The sequence below is a fragment of the Copadichromis virginalis genome, linkage group LG13, assembly GCF_057382275.1.
Source record: "Copadichromis virginalis isolate Kocher_CV1m ecotype Utaka linkage group LG13, C_Virginalis_male_GT1.1, whole genome shotgun sequence".
Classification (NCBI taxonomy): domain Eukaryota; kingdom Metazoa; phylum Chordata; class Actinopteri; order Cichliformes; family Cichlidae; genus Copadichromis; species Copadichromis virginalis.
Window position 1 is genome coordinate 1,228,067 of NC_140630.1, and position 15,632 is coordinate 1,243,698.

Consider the following 15,632-nt stretch of genomic DNA (forward strand, 5'->3'; position numbering starts at 1 on the left):
CCGTGGTGGCATGATGATGGCACCGTGCAGTTGCTGCAGGCTCATCTACAAACATCCATGATGCAAATTTCCACTTCTGTGAACCCCCGAGGATGGTTGCATGGGAAATAACAGCTCGGTCACAGTCAGAGATATTTCAGTGACCTGTCTTGCCCATTGTGACCGTTGGTTTCAGACTCAGAGTACTTTATTAATCCCAGAGGAAATCATGGACGACCTTTGAATCTCAGGTTTCCTTGATTGTGCCTAAATGCAAGTTGATGCTGTATGATCAGATCATTAGATTGTGTTCAACATAGTTGTAGATAGAACTCACACAGTGGATTTAACACTTTATAATATTTACAGACTGTTACATTCGCTGTGTGTGAGGCCAGCCTCCCAGTGTGCTAATGGGCTACACTGATTGAGCATCCTTCAATTATTGACACTACTTTCAAATATATTCAGAAAAGTGAGTTAATGCAGATCTCTCGTGCGTACCAAGGACATAATGGATCTAACCTTTTCACGATAAGCCACAGAAAATTCAAGTATTTAGGCAAACAGGTCATTTTAAGGCTCTGCAATTAAGTCTAAAACTAGATTTGGACCACTGGAAGGCTTCGCCTCTTTCAACTCTATCAAGATGTTCGTACTTCCTAAATGTCTTCATCTGCTTCAAAGTACAAATGTCTTGCAGTTGCCCAAATAATGGCTGGCCAGTAAATGTTAGAGTATTTCTGTACTGGGTGAAGAGGGATCCCATGAGCCCCAGTCAGATGGTACAGGAAGGAGCTTCAGGTATACAAGCCAATCTCAAACCACACACTCAACCCAGTTCAAACTGGGAATCAGTTTAGAAGAGCCTTTAACTTTACTGGGTTGTGGTTAGCTGCAACAGTAACAACAAATGTTTACCCTTCTGTAACCAATGATGCATTCGATATGTGACCGGTCACTGCAGGTACTGTAGACCATTACAGCCTCAGAGACCGAGGAAATGTTCCTCCCACTGAAAAGGCTACATCCATTAAAGATAGAACTTAGAAGAACATCTGGTTTCTCATGTACCACCTCGAGCTGCAATCCCTAACCTTAAAGTTACTTTAACATGTCCGTCATCATCTGTAAACAGCAGCATCAAGAGCGCTCTCAGCACTAACACACGCTGGATCTGGAAAGTATCCACATGAAGTTTTTGTCCTGATACAGCCCAAAATCCATTCAGTTCATTGACACTCACCCTTTGACACCATCCAATTCAATTTATTTATTTATATAGCGCCAAATCACAACAAAAGTCGCCTAAAGGCGCTTCATAGATACAGAGAAAAACCCAACAATCATATGACCCCCTATGAGCAGCACTTTGGCAACAGTGGGAAGGAAAAACTCCCTTTTAACAGGAAGAAACCTCCGGCAGAACCAGGCTCAGGGAGGGGCGGGGCCATCTGCTGTGATTGGTTGGGGTGAGAGAAGGAAGACAGGATAAAGACATGCTGTGGAAGAGAGACAGAGATTAATAACAGATATGATTCGATGCAGAGAGGTCTGTTAATACATAGTGAGTGAGAAAGGTGACTGGAAAGGAAAAACTCAATGCATCATGGGAATCTCCCGGCAGCCTACGTCTATTGCAGCATAACTAAGGGAGGATTCAGGGTCACCTGGTCCAGCCCTAACTATATGCTTTAGCAAAAAGGAAAGTTTGAAGCCTAATCTTGAAAGTAGAGATAGTGTCTGTCTCCTGAATCCAAACTGGAAGCTGGTTCCACAGAAGACGGGCCTGAAAACTGAAGGCTCTGCCTCCCATTCTACTTTTAAATACTCTAGGAACAACAAGTAGGCCTGCAGAGCGAGAGCGAAGTGCTCTAATAGGGTGATATGGTACTACAAGGTCATTAAGATAAGATGGGGCCTGATTATTTAAGAGCTTGTATGTGAGGAGCAGGATTTTGAATTCTGGATTTAACAGGAAGCCAAAACAGGAGAAATATGCTCTCTCTTTCTAGAGATAGGTTGATCATATTTAAGATCGAAGAATTAATTAATGGCAGGACTTCTTTGAGCAGTTTTGTAGGAATGGGGTCTAAAAGACACGTTGATGGTTTGGAGGAAGTAATTATTGAAGTTAACTCAGAAAGATCAATTAGAGAAAAAGAGTCTAACTTAACATCAATGGTACTAAGAGTAGCTGTAGATAATATTACATCTGTGGGATGATTACTGGTAATTTTTTCTCTAATGATAAAAATTTTATTTTTATTACCATAACAACAACTTCTCTGTAAAGTACGCACACACAGACACAGGTGGAGTTTTAGTAGATTTTAATAAAAAACACAAAACGCAGTTTTTAAATGTTTCATCGAAATTCAACGATTTCTGACGACATGATCGACTGAATGTGTTTGAATAAAACTTTGTTTTGTGTGTGTTTGATTTGTGTTGATGTAAACAGTCAGTCACACAAGGAGGAGATGGACTCCTGCTATAGTTCCACTCACTGCCATATTGTCTTTTTGATATGTGAAGGTTTATTAAGGACATGTGATGGAAATAAAGAGATTAATGTTACATGTTGTCACATTCATGATACAATCTTATCTGTACGAGAACAGAAGAAGCAAGAAGACTCAGCTCAAAGAAAAGAACTAAATCATTTAAAAGAATGCAAGATTGCTCCACACACACAGACACACACACACACACACAGACACACAGACACACACACGCACAGACACAGACACGCACACACAGACACACACACACGCACACACACACGCACAGACACACACACACACACACGCACACACACAGACACGCACACACGCACACACAGACACACAGACACACACACACAGACACACAGACACACACACGCACAGACACAGACACGCACACACAGACACGCACACACAGACACGCACACACGCACACACACACGCACAGACACACACACACACAGACACACACACGCACACACACAGACACGCACACACGCACACACAGACACACAGACACACACACACAGACACACAGACACACACACACACAGACACACACACGCGCACGCACACACGCGCGCGCACGCACGCACACACACGCACAGACACACACACACACACACACACACACGCACACAGACGCACGCACACACACAGACGCACGCACAGACGCACGCACGCACAGACGCACGCACGCACAGACGCACGCACACACACACACACACGCACAGACACACACACACACGCACAGACACACACACACACGCACACACGCACGCACACACACAGACGCACGCACACACACAGACGCACGCACACACACAGACGCACGCACACACACGCACGCACACGCACACAGACGCACGCGCACACAGACGCACGCACACACACAGACGCACGCACACACACAGACGCACGCACACACACAGACGCACGCACAGACGCACGCACACACACGCACGCACACGCACACACGCACACGCACACAGACGCACGCACACACACAGACGCACGCACACACACAGACGCACGCACACACACAGACGCACGCACGCACGCACAGACGCACGCACGCACGCACGCACACACAGACGCACGCACAGACGCACGCACAGACGCACGCACAGACACACACACACACGATCTCTAATGATGTGATTGTTAAACATGAACTCGGTTCCTTCCTGCAGAGCTTAAGTGTGAGTGTCGGTGTCCAGTTTCCTTGAAGAAACCTTTCCTCCACCCTCTTCTGGCGTGGGGGGCGGGGCTTCTCCTTTTGTTTCTAATTTCCTTCGTCACCATCGTCCAGCAGGAAGTCACTGATCTCCTCTCTCATCTGAGACCTGCAGAGCACAACGACACAGTCAGCCCTCGATCGCCTGCAGTCTCACTGTAAATGCAACATCTGTATTCCTAAGAAAGCACAGCTGGCAGACAGACGATCATAGAAAGAAGTGGAAACGATGCGATTTGGAACAACGTTGTTTGGTTGGAACAAAATAGGAAACAGCACTACATCCTTGTGATGCTTCTTTATTTTTTAAATAAGCCAGTCTTTACACATCAGCACGTTTTACCTGTGGTCGGTTTAACTAACACAGACGACTTTCAGGGCGGGTGACTGCAAAGAGGACCGCGAGAAAGGCGCAGCTCAAACTGTCCAACACGCTTTCCCAAAGCCACCGTAAATATGACGTCATACTTTACATCACATCATGGGTACAGTGTCAGTATCACGCAGGGAGGTCTGCAAACTGCCCTCAGAGTGAGGAACTGTTCCTAACTATGATGCAAACGCCGTCAAAGAAGAGTGAAACAAACAGCCCCCACCTCCTTTGCCTCCTCTGAGCCTCTGACAGGATGTACTGAGGGAGGTGATTCACTGTCGACTGGAAAGGAAACAAACACACTCTGATTGGTTCATACCAAACATGGTGTGTGCTGCTCACGGTCGTCCTGTTCGCTGCACTGATGGCTGACTACGTCTGAGTCACAGGTATGTGTTATAATGTTTGAAGTGTTGCTACTTGATGCCACAACTCCAACAAATACACAAAAACACCAATGACCCCGCTCTCCCTGACCTCGCTGCAGTGGACAGCCGTTTCCATGTATTTGTGTCAGTGTTGATGGCGCACTTGCACATCAGCGTCCATCTAAGTGTAACAAAGTCTTTGAAAAGTACAAGTTCAAAAATCTTTTTTATGCCTAAAGAAGAATAACGGTCGTCATAATTCATGCATGAAAGGGTCGAACACGTCATCACTCACCATGTCTCTGACAGTCAGTGCACAGCTGTAACACAACAGGCTCTTCAGACGTGTTGTTTCTGGTAGTCTGTAATACAAGTGCAATACAGAAAGCTCAGCTATGAGCACCCACAGGGACGAGTCTGCAGTCGATGCTTCAAAAACTGTTTCAATGAAGAAAGGAAACAGCAGACGAGCACACGATGCACAGAAGAAGAAATGTGGAAGACGTTCCTCCCAGTTCACTTTTAGGACTTGACTGGTTTTTAGATGAAATCCATCCTACAGGATATAATCTCAAACACTTTGTTGCAGGCACGTGTGAATGAAAGCATGAAAGTGTCCAAATGACAGCATGCTGCCACTGTAATAGATTACCCTGTAATGTTACAGGTCTTATACCCACAGAGGGGCCTGTGGTTGCAATTATCTCAAGAAACCTGAACTTGCCTAGCCACGAGCTTTCCTCTAAACCTTAGCAGTTACAGATCAATCGAGCTGAGAAGGACCAATCCTAGCTCTTATTTTTAAACATTACAGCATTCTCAAAATAAGCAGGGATTAAACTAGAGGTAACCAAGAAGCCAGGCCAGTGAAGAAAATGTCAAAGCTTATTTCTTACATTACCGACTCTCATCAAAGAAATGTGTCAGAGTGTGACACAGCACCTAGTGGATGCACCTCATACAGTTTAGCAAACATTTGCCACATATGTCTGAAAAAGAGAAAATAAACACTTACTTAGCAGAAGAACAGCAGCCTCCATCACTTCCTGCTCTCCCACAGCCCCGCCCTTCTGCAGAGGAACAGCACTGTGCGGTGAGAGGCGGCGACTCCGGCCTCCCTGTTTAACAGAAGCCGTCGTAAAAACACAGCTTTGTATCCATGTAAAGTGGAGCTTGTTCAGTTCTGAAGCAGTCACTGTACCTGGCTCTGGCCTCGGGGTTTCAGCAGCGCTGCCTCGCAGACACTTGGACCCGGACAGCTGATCTGATATGAGCGTGGCCTGGAAGGCCGACGCCTCCTCTGAAAAGATGAAGACAGACAGGTTCAGTCGCGCCGTCCTGAACCAGAACGATGTCCTGCAGATGGTTTTCACCAGAGACTTCATCCCAGGATTATAACACTAACAATGAACAGCAGCCTAGAGCCTCATAATCCAGTGTTACCCTGTGCGGTCACTGCCACAAGTCAGCATATAAACAGATTTAAATACAGATATTAGACGATGCTGTTAGCATTAAGTGTTACTACACTATTATTAATATGTTTATTACCACAGCAGCTATAACACTGGTATTTCACACTACTTTGTAATTAGGTGGTCATAACGTGCCATTACCACAATATTACCGTTATTCTACATGATTATTGAGCTGTAGCAGAAATGGCGTCTGCTGGTCTTTTCCTGATTATGACAGAGTATTGATCCATTATTGATGGGACCATGTGGGCTCTCTGTGTGACACGCGAGCTCTGCTGCTCTGTGCTCAAAGATGTTTGTATGAACTGCTCCACAGTCTGTTATTAACATTGTGAATGTGAGCAAGAAAGAAAACATAATCTTCAAAGCTGTAATTACAGTCCTGGGGCTGCAGCACTTTGGCCTTGTTTCCACATTTAGAGGATATAATCCAGTGGTTCGCTTTCAAAATAAAAGACACGCACCAGATAAGAAGTTGCAACGCGCGTTTGCGTACATGAGAGGAGGACAGACATTTGTTTAGAACTCTGACGGATGTCGAAGAAGAAAGCTCCTCTAAGCAGTTACGTTGGTGTTGCTCCACCTCCAAAGAAATGTCAGGCGTCCGAACCGCAACAGAAGCGCGTATTCTTGGAGAAGTGGCTGCAGGAAGTGAGCTGGCTTCAAACAAACGATGAGCGCACGGAGATGTGGTGCAGAATGTGCCGTGACAATCCCACTCCCACTCTAGCGGACAATCACAGTCCAAACGCGCGTTGCAACTTCTTATCTGGTGCGCGTCTTTTATTTTGACAGTCATTGCGCACCTGCGGACCCCTTATGTGCAGCCCTGCTTATAAATAAAGCTGAAGTGGAGCACTGTAATGTGCACAGTTACTCCTGTGTGTGTCAGTGATCTGCAGGCTGGTGCTGCCTGTGGAGCGCCTCACTCACCCACAGCAGTATCCAGGCTGCACAGACACAGCAGACATCGGTCACAGCCGTCGGCTCCTGACCTTTTCCTACATGCAGTCTGCAGCTTCTCACTGGTCCTGCGTAACACACGTGCTGGGTTTAACAGCGAGACTGTCTGAGGAAACCTGCAGCACACATGATATGTTCAAAGCGCTGATGTGCATGAAGCATGTGTGTAACTGCAACCTGTAGATGGTGCTGACAGTGGAGGGGAAGTCTGTCTGCAGTTTGGTGACAAAACTCTCTGTGAGACGTTGGATGCTGGCCTTATCCACCGTCTGTGGAGCACAGAGCAACAAAACTGTACACAGGCTGGAAACCCTGAGACTCCTGGAGGAGGCGCAGGGAGAGGAAGAGACGATGCACACAGCAAAGGTCCTGACGTCTCAGGTGATGATAACAAATACGTCAAACATAGAAAACCTCCCTCCGTCTGTGATAACACCCATTTCTGTCTCTGCCAAAGTTTAGCAGCCTCGTTTCCCCTCGCGCAGTTTCTGAGAGAGCTTTGCTCACACAGTTCAAGCCAAACCATCGTATTCATGATGAAGCCCAGCTTAACCATCCAGGAACCTACAATAAGGGACTTCTTCCTGATAAGCCGGTGAAGAAGCCTGGATTTAATCTGAGGTCGTTTAGTTACAGGGAAGAAAAAGAAGATGGAGCGCTTTGCTCGAACAAGGACATTAATAAACATGAATGGTTCAAAGATGTAAGGAGGGAAGCAGAAACTGTCCCGTGGGAACAGTGCACAGCGGCACAGGTCATGTACACATCTGTACACATCTGTACTGATGGTGCGCGTTTCATGAATAACCTTGATTATTTGTGGAAGTCGGGATCAGAGAGTAAAATCCTGTTTGTTCTGGGGCGCACGCCTGAACCCGACGTCCTACAGGCTGTCCATAACACAGGTCTGAAGCAGGGTCTCAAAGCCGTGGCCCGGGGGCCACTTGTGGCCCATGTCACACCCTCTTGCGGCCTGCATGTTAACATGAAGAAATATGATGCAGTTTGGTCCCTGAAGTGACTTTGTGTTTGTTGTTGAGTGCAATGTTAAAACAAGTTGTGTAAAGGATGTAATATGAGCAGAGTGCAAACGTGCTGTGGCTCATGTGTGTAGCTGTGTTGTGTTAGATGTGAACACAGCAGACGAGCCGTGTGTTAGTTAAGAGGGAGGAAAACAATCTGTTCATGTTTGCAGTTTTGTTACATGAAATTTAAAACAAACAAACAAACAAACAAACAAACAAACAAACAAACAAACCACTTTCAGAAACATTTCTGTTTTCCTGTTTGTTTTTGTACTACGTGAACAGGCCGTCCAATGAGCTGGCAGCGCCTGCAGCGCCCCCCACAGGCTGACTGACAGCTGTTCCAGCTGTGACTGACAGCTGTTCCAGCTGTGACTGCAGCGTTTGCTTTGCTGCTCTGACGCTGCTGCACATTAAAGCCTTTCACACACTTTGAATGTTTCATGCTTTACCTTCGTGTCCACACTTGGAATAACAACATAGGGCACAGTGAACAGATGGTTGTAGTAAGCTACTTCTTTGGCAGAGTAGTCTCTCATTGGCCGCACTAATATGATGTCACCGTATCTGGAGTCAGAGAAACCCTGTTTAAAACAACGACAGCATTAAGAGCAGATTTGCTTTAAGTCAAACTTTAAATGCTGGAATACGACCTGATCCTTTACACGAGGTGACGAGGTATACGCACTGTGTCCTGGGCCAGCTGGGCTCCTCTGCCCAGTGATATACTGGTGAGAAGTTTAACAGCCAGTCGGGTGCAGCTGTCTCCCAGCATCAGTTTGCTGTAGCCCTCTGTACGAGCTGTGTGCACCAGCAGATGCTGCCTTTGAGGAACACAACACAGTCAGGTCAGGGGCTCACGTGGTGGACAAACTCAGTCGGGAATCAAAGAACCGTTTCGTGTCTAAGCAGCAAAAGCATCACAAGTAGGAGAAGCGAGTGCTTGACGCCTGACCTTAGTGTGTTCAGCAGCTCTTCTCTGGCCGTCAGCGTTTTAACTGAACCGAGCAGCTGCTGCAGCATCAGCGTGTGCGACTCCTGAACGCGAGGCAGCAGCGTCTTCTTTGGTTCTTGTGGCCTCGGAAAGTTGCTGCCGTCAGTCTCGACAAAGTGATGCACGGCTGCTTTGTAGGCGCTGGCAGGTTGCTCTGAGGGCGACGGATTGGTCGCCACGACCGAAGTGGGCAGGTCCAGCACCTTAGAGAACATCGGCGTATATTTAACACAGACGCTGGTTCAGACAGACCGCTCTGTGACCAGCTTCAGTCTAATTAACATCAAGAGCAGCAGGCTCGGCCGGCTCTACACAGACCTGCTCCAGAGGTAAGATGTAGAAGGGGAAACCAGTAGCCTGAAACACTGCCTGGAGCTCAGCCACTGTCCTCTGTCGCTCCTCCACCGACTGACCTATCGCAGCACCCTCTGGGAACAAAGACACACCCCTTTACAAGGTTTCTTTTTTAGCCAGAATCATTTCAGAAAAACGTCACCAGAGACGCAGAAATAGAAGAGAAGAGCCTTTACTGTCCGTGTGCAGCCAGACGTACCGTCGATGAAGGCAACGCCAGGCACGAATCTCAGCTTCTTGTTCACTTTCTGACTTAAACCCTGTGAAGAACATCATTAACTATTTATGGCAGTTAGAGATATTTTAATGCCGGTTTTAAGAAGTTGATAGACTATAATATAATATTTCATGCTTTTCTACCACAACAGTGGATCCAGCATCAACTCAAAATCCTGCTCCTTAAATAATCAGGCCCCATCTGATCTTAATGACCTTGTAGTACCATATCACCCTATTAGAGCACTTCGCTCTCGCTCTGCAGGCCTACTTGTTGTTCCTAGAGTATTTAAAGTAGAATGGGAGGCAGAGCCTTCAGTTTTCAGGCCCCTCTTCTGTGGAACCAGCTTCCAGTTTGGATTCAGGAGACAGACACTATCTCTACTTTCAAGATTAGGCTTCAAACTTTCCTTTTTGCTAAAGCATATAGTTAGGGCTGGACCAGGTGACCCTGAATCCTCCCTTAGTTATGCTGCAATAGATGTAGGCTGCTGGGGATTCCCATGATGCACTGGGTGTTTCTCCTCTCTGCATTTAAATATGACTTATTATTAACCTCTGGCTCTCTTCCACAGCGAGACTTTGCCCCCTCTTTCTTCTCTCACCCCAACCAGCAGCGCAGGGGTGGGGGGCAACTCCAGGCCTCGGGGGCCGCTGTCCTGCAGCTTTCAGATGATGATCCATCACAGCTGATTCAAACGGCTAAATGACCTCCTCAACATGTCGTGAAGTTCTCCAGAGGCCTGCTGATGACCTCATCGTGCGATTCAGGTGTGTTGACCCAGGGTGAGATCTAAACCTGCAGGACAGCGGCCCTCGAGGCCTCGAGTTGCCCACCCCTGCAGTAGCAGCAGATGGCCCCGCCCCTCCCTGAGCCTTTCTTCCTGTTAAAAGGAGTTTTTCTTTCCCACTGTCACCAAACTGCTTGTCCTACTGATTGCAGGGCTTTTCTCTGTTGTATGATAGTAAGGTCTTTATCTTACATTATAAGGAGGCAGCTGTTGTTGTGATTTGCACTATATAAATAAAACTGAAGTGAAATGACTTGTGGTGACAATGACACACCTCTTGAACTTGTCTGAGCATTGAACAGGAAGAAGGGCCTCCGGACACAGCCAGCAGGACCTGGATCAAAGGAGGCACACAGTTCTGACGCTGTCACAAACACTTCCAGCTTCTGCTGATTATTCTGGCTCAAAGACAAACTCGGACAATAAAATGGAGCAAAGTGAATTTTGTTGTGTTGAGTCAGGAACGACTTACCTTCTCTCCGGGGAAAATGATCCTGTTCTTGCCGAGCACAGCTTTGAACTTGTGAATGAAGAAATCTTTGAAACAGAGCCTGAACGACACAGAAACAGGATGTGAGCACAGCCACTGCAAACACGCTAACACCTCACATGACCTCCATGTACAAACGCATTTCTTTCAAACATCAGAAACTGTGCTGGGCTCACAGTACAGAAAAAACTTTTGTGTTCTCAGCAGCCAGTGTACGTCTATTCTTCACCAGCCTGAGCCGCGCGTCTCCACTGAGGGAGGAAGTCCACCTGACAAAGAAGCATCTGTGGTGGGCTGTGGAAACAGGCCAGAGCCAGTCTGGCTGAGCTGGATGCATCATGCCAAGCAAAGTTATGCAGGGTGGGCCGTTTCTATGGATACAGCGTAACAACATGGGGATGGTTGGTGATATTAAAGTCCTGTTTGTGGCACATTAGTATATGTGAGGGGGCAAACTCCTCAAGATGGGTGGTGACCATGGTGGCCATTTAGAAGTCGGCCATCTTGGATACAACTTTTGTTTTTTCAATAGGAAGAGGGTCATGTGACACATCAAACTTATTGGTAATGTCACAAGAAAAACAATGGTGTGCTTGGTTTCAACGTAACTTTATTCTTTCATGAGTTATTTACAAGTTTCTCTTTGTTCACAGCCATTGACATGTCGAAGAGGTTAACACGTGAGGAGCGGATCCAAATTTTGTTGATATCTGGTGAACGCAGTAACCGGGTCATTGCAGCAGATTTCAATGCAGACCCCCTACGAGACCACCCATCTCCCATGCTACAGTCAGCAAACTGCTTGCTAAGTTTCGTGAAACTGGTTCAGTGTTGGATTTGCCAAAATGTGGACGCAAGAAAACTGTCAGTAATGAAGAAACATCAGTGGCTGTCCTAGCTTCATTCAGCAAGAGCCCACAGCGTAGCACTCGCCGCATGTCACTGGAGAGTGGCATTAGTCGAACATCCCTTGGGCGGATATTAGCTACTCACAAATGGCACCCTTACAAACTCCAGCTGCTGCAGCATCTCAACGAGGATGACCCAGATCGGCCACAGAATTTGCAGAATGGGCAAAACAAAAACTGGAACAGGACCCTCAGTGCACGCAGAAGATTTTGTTCAGTGATGAGGCAAACTTTTATGTGAACGGTGAAGTTAACAAACAAAACCACTGCTATTGGTCTGACACTAACCCACATTGGATGGATCCCTCCAAGACTGTTGGAACTACAAAAGTGATGGTTTGGTGTGGTATATGGGGAACAACGATAGTGGGTCCATTCTTCATCAATGGAAACCTCAAGGCCACTGAATATTTGAAATTGCTACATGCTGATGTGTTTCCTCTTTGTGCACTGAAGCTGGCACGTTCCCTGAGTTTTTCCAGCAGGATGGTGCACCACCACATTATGGGTGCAGGTCCGAGCATTCCTAGATGAACAGTTTCCTGGAAAGTGGATTGGTCGTCGTGGGCCAGTTGAATGGCCCCCAAGGTCTCCCGATCTGACCCCCTTAGACTTTTATCTTTGGGGTCATCTGAAGGCAACTGTCTATGGTGTGAAGATACGAGATGTGCAGCACCTGAAACTACGGATACTGGATGGCTGTGCTGGCATTTCTCCTGCGGTGTTGCTATCAGTGTGTGAAGAGTGGGAGAAGAGGGTTGCACTGACAATCCAACACAATGGGCAGCACATTGAACACATTTTATAAGTGGTCAGAAACTTGTAAATAACTCATGAAAGAATAAAGTTACGTTGAAACCAAGCACACCATTGTTTTTCTTGTGACATTACCAATAAGTTTGATGTGTCACATGACCCTCTTCCTATTGAAAAAACAAAAGTTGTATCCAAGATGGCCGACTTCTAAATGGCCCCCATGGTCACCGCCCATCTTGAGGAGTTTGCCCCTCACATATACTAATGTGCCACAAACAGGACTTTAACATCACCAACCATTCCCATGTTATCACGGTGTATCCATAGAAACGGCCCACACTGTAGTTTGTCTGTTCCACTGTCCATGAGCGCACAGTGGTGGCTACGCTCACCGTCATCACAGATGCAGTCATGTATCCCTGCAGTGAGGCACACTGCTTACCTTAAAAACACCCCAGCCACCACAGATGAGCTCTCAGTGTTATCTCTCACAGCTCTACATGTAGAAATGCTGCGCAGCTTACCTGCAGTACGCATCTCCTGCTCTGATGACCAAAGCTGCAGGCGCCTCTTTGCATTTGACACATTTCTTTGAAACACTAACAAACAGGAGAAGAGCAGCCATGTTAAAGCAGGAATGACACTGATGATGACAGTGAGGCGATCTGGGATTGTGTTCTCTATGGTTCCCTGTGGTTCTCCATGGTTCCTCCAGCAGAGTTCCAAAGACTTAAGTTGTAGCAAATAGTGATGCATGACTAAGGTTGTTTTTCATTTATACGATAAGCATTTTTAAACATATTTAGTGTTGTTGAAGTGAACTGTTTACTGAAACCATTTCTCAGTTTCAATAATTGATATGCTGCGTTTATTCTATTTTCAGTAAACACAGCGTCTTTACTATTTTCCTAATATCAGGATCACTTCAGGAATTGCATTGAAGCTTGTAAGTTCTGCTGTGGCTTCATATATGAGAGAGAGGTCCGCTTCTGTGATGCTGAGTTTCAGTGTGTAAATAAATAAACCTCCAGAGAATCCTGCAGGTCATCTCAGCCAAAAATCCCCACATTTCAACCCGTCTGGTTATGACTGAGGAACAAAGGGCCCTGAGGCCATTCCCCAACTCTCTGTGAACGGCACTCACGGCCAATGATCAATGATCATGATCATTCCCACATCGATGATTATAAACTGGGCAGCACGGTGGTTAGCACTGTTGCCGCACAGCAACAGTGTGGAGTGGAGTTTGCATGTTCTCCCCGTGTTTGCGTGGGTTCCCTCCGGGTACTCCGGCTTCCTCCCATTATCGGTTAATTGGATAATCCAAATTGCCATTAGGTGTGAATGTGAGTGTGAATGGTTGTCTGTCCCTGTGCGTTAGTCCTGCGACAGACTGGCGACCTGTCCAGGGTGCACCCCGCCTCTCGCCCTATGACAGCTGGGATTGGCTCCAGCGGAAGTGGATGGATGATTATAAACTGACCTCCCAGCTAGTTTCAGTCAGTCTAAGGTTGGAAACCTGCAGACTGACTGAAGGAGTCACCTGGTGATGATGAAACGTTTCTCTACGTCCAGATGAACAGGAGGTCTGCTGATTCAGTCACAGCATTCTGCCTTTTGTTCGCTTTATGTTTAAAAAACATCAAAACTCCACGGTGGGCTTAGCACACAGACTGTACCTCCTCCATCTACAGAGGCAAACAAAGTGAACCTGGATGAACTGGAGTGGGCTGCACTCCTCCTCTGAATGGAGTTTAAATTAAGTGGATGAGTGTCCCCAGTGTCACTGATATGCCACCACAGCGAGCTCAGCTACGGCCCAAAACGCCGGTTTGCACAGCCCGTGACGTAAAGGGCGGTGTTCCATGACCTGGCTGGTGTTCGGTGCAGAGTTCAGGTGGAGTTTTTACGGCGTCCTGACTTATTACACGAATGTTTTTACACCTTTTCGTACGGGTTGGGGAAGCGACGATTTTGGGCTCAGATGGCCTGCTGCTCTGGGACAAGTGTTCCTCTGATCTCAATATTATCAAGTGTGAACTTGAAGCTATTAAGGGACGTTCCAGTACATGTATTTGTAATGTACAGGTTAAAATGAAGTGAGATACTTAGAGGTAATAATAACTAAGGATCAGCAAAGAAGAAGATGCTTAAATCTGGACGTAGACTCAACCAGCGGCTCCGGACAGAACTGATGAGCAGCTCTGTCTCTGCATTATCGCAGACTCATTATTTAAAGCTGTTCTCATGAATGCATGTGATAAAGCTAAGCTTTACGGATCTTAGCACTGCACAACGATGCAGATGAATTGGCTACAACATTCACAGACACATCCCAGCTGCTGGACTCTTATTCCCCTCCATGTGATATCCAAACTAATGCGGTTATGATATCGATCAAATCCCAGCTAAGCTTATCTGCGTTTCATCGCTGGGCCTTTTTATCATCCATAAACATACTTATTGTCAGCACTGTAGACCTCAGCCTACCTGGGCGCGGCGGCGCGCTCCATCTCCCCCCGGTAATCTTCCTCCACCTGACACATCGCGGCCGTTAGGAGAGAAAACAGCCAAAGCGAGCTCCAACTGCCAGATCAGTGAAAGCTCCAGCAGCTGATTCTTTTCATCAGCAGACCAGCACTGACCCACTGCCTCCACACCACAGGCTCGTGTCTGAATCGTGTCGCTGTTTGATGACGTAGGAAACGCTTCTTTGGTACACCGTGAGGTATGTCGCCACCTAGTGGTGTGGAGAGTAGGCTGTTTAAAATCCTGGAAAGTGTTTTCTTGCAGACACAGGTGTATACGTCACTCAGGTGATGTAAACGTGTTACAGCGTGACCTCAGTGTTGCCGTTATGGCGCAGACATTGTTTTGTTGTCCCTGTCTTTAAGTATAAACAATATAAGTAGAAATGGGCTTATCCTTTTATATACATTTCGAAATATAAGCAAGAAAACTAAGTACCAAACTGTAACTATTAACTATCTGATATGGTGACTTTGTATTTTAGATTTTCTCAGTGAGGTTTAAATGTTTTGCAACTGTAAGTGTTGTTTTTATGTACCCTCACATATCAATGAAACCCAGAATCATTGCAGAAAAACCGCTATCATAGCCTCAAAGAGGCAAATGGATAAAAGCAATCATTACATATACCAGAAATCTCGTATTAGATGACAATGCACTATGC

General features: G+C 46.5%; 1 protein-coding gene across 2 annotated transcripts; it reads right to left on the minus strand.

The window, feature by feature from the left end:
• Positions 1 to 3,605: 3,605 nt before the first annotated feature.
• On the minus strand, positions 3,606 to 15,136 carry ctu2 (cytosolic thiouridylase subunit 2 homolog (S. pombe)). Of its 2 annotated transcripts, XM_085476802.1 has the most exons (16): positions 14,930 to 15,136; positions 12,964 to 13,038; positions 10,758 to 10,836; positions 10,560 to 10,619; positions 9,478 to 9,538; positions 9,243 to 9,352; positions 8,886 to 9,127; positions 8,619 to 8,754; positions 8,383 to 8,514; positions 7,083 to 7,174; positions 6,876 to 6,973; positions 5,666 to 5,764; positions 5,480 to 5,582; positions 4,760 to 4,826; positions 4,320 to 4,378; positions 3,606 to 3,832 (listed from the first exon to the last, which is right to left on the minus strand). In XM_085476802.1, the coding sequence occupies exons 1-16, from the start codon at positions 14,983 to 14,985 to the stop codon at positions 3,772 to 3,774; spliced, it is 1,530 nt and encodes a 509-aa protein (XP_085332928.1). In that variant the 5' UTR covers positions 14,986 to 15,136; the 3' UTR covers positions 3,606 to 3,771. The 2 variants fall into 2 exon arrangements, with proteins under 2 accessions (XP_085332928.1, XP_085332929.1); XM_085476803.1 differs by lacking the exon at positions 4,320 to 4,378.
• Positions 15,137 to 15,632: the final 496 nt, after the last annotated feature.

What these genes read in the sequence shown, in the direction of transcription:
- ctu2 (XM_085476802.1), bottom strand. Translation starts at nt 14,985, where the DNA reads ATGTGTCAGGTGGAGGAAGATTACCGGGGGGAGATGGAGCGCGCCGCC. An exon ending in TGCTCAGACAAGTTCAAGAG is followed by an intron (nt 9,539 to 10,559) that starts GTGTGTCATTGT and finishes TGTTCTTCACAG; the next exon opens with GGTTTAAGTCAGAAAGTGAA. An exon ending in AACCCCGAGGCCAGAGCCAG is followed by an intron (nt 5,583 to 5,665) that starts GTACAGTGACTG and finishes TCTGTTAAACAG; the next exon opens with GGAGGCCGGAGTCGCCGCCT.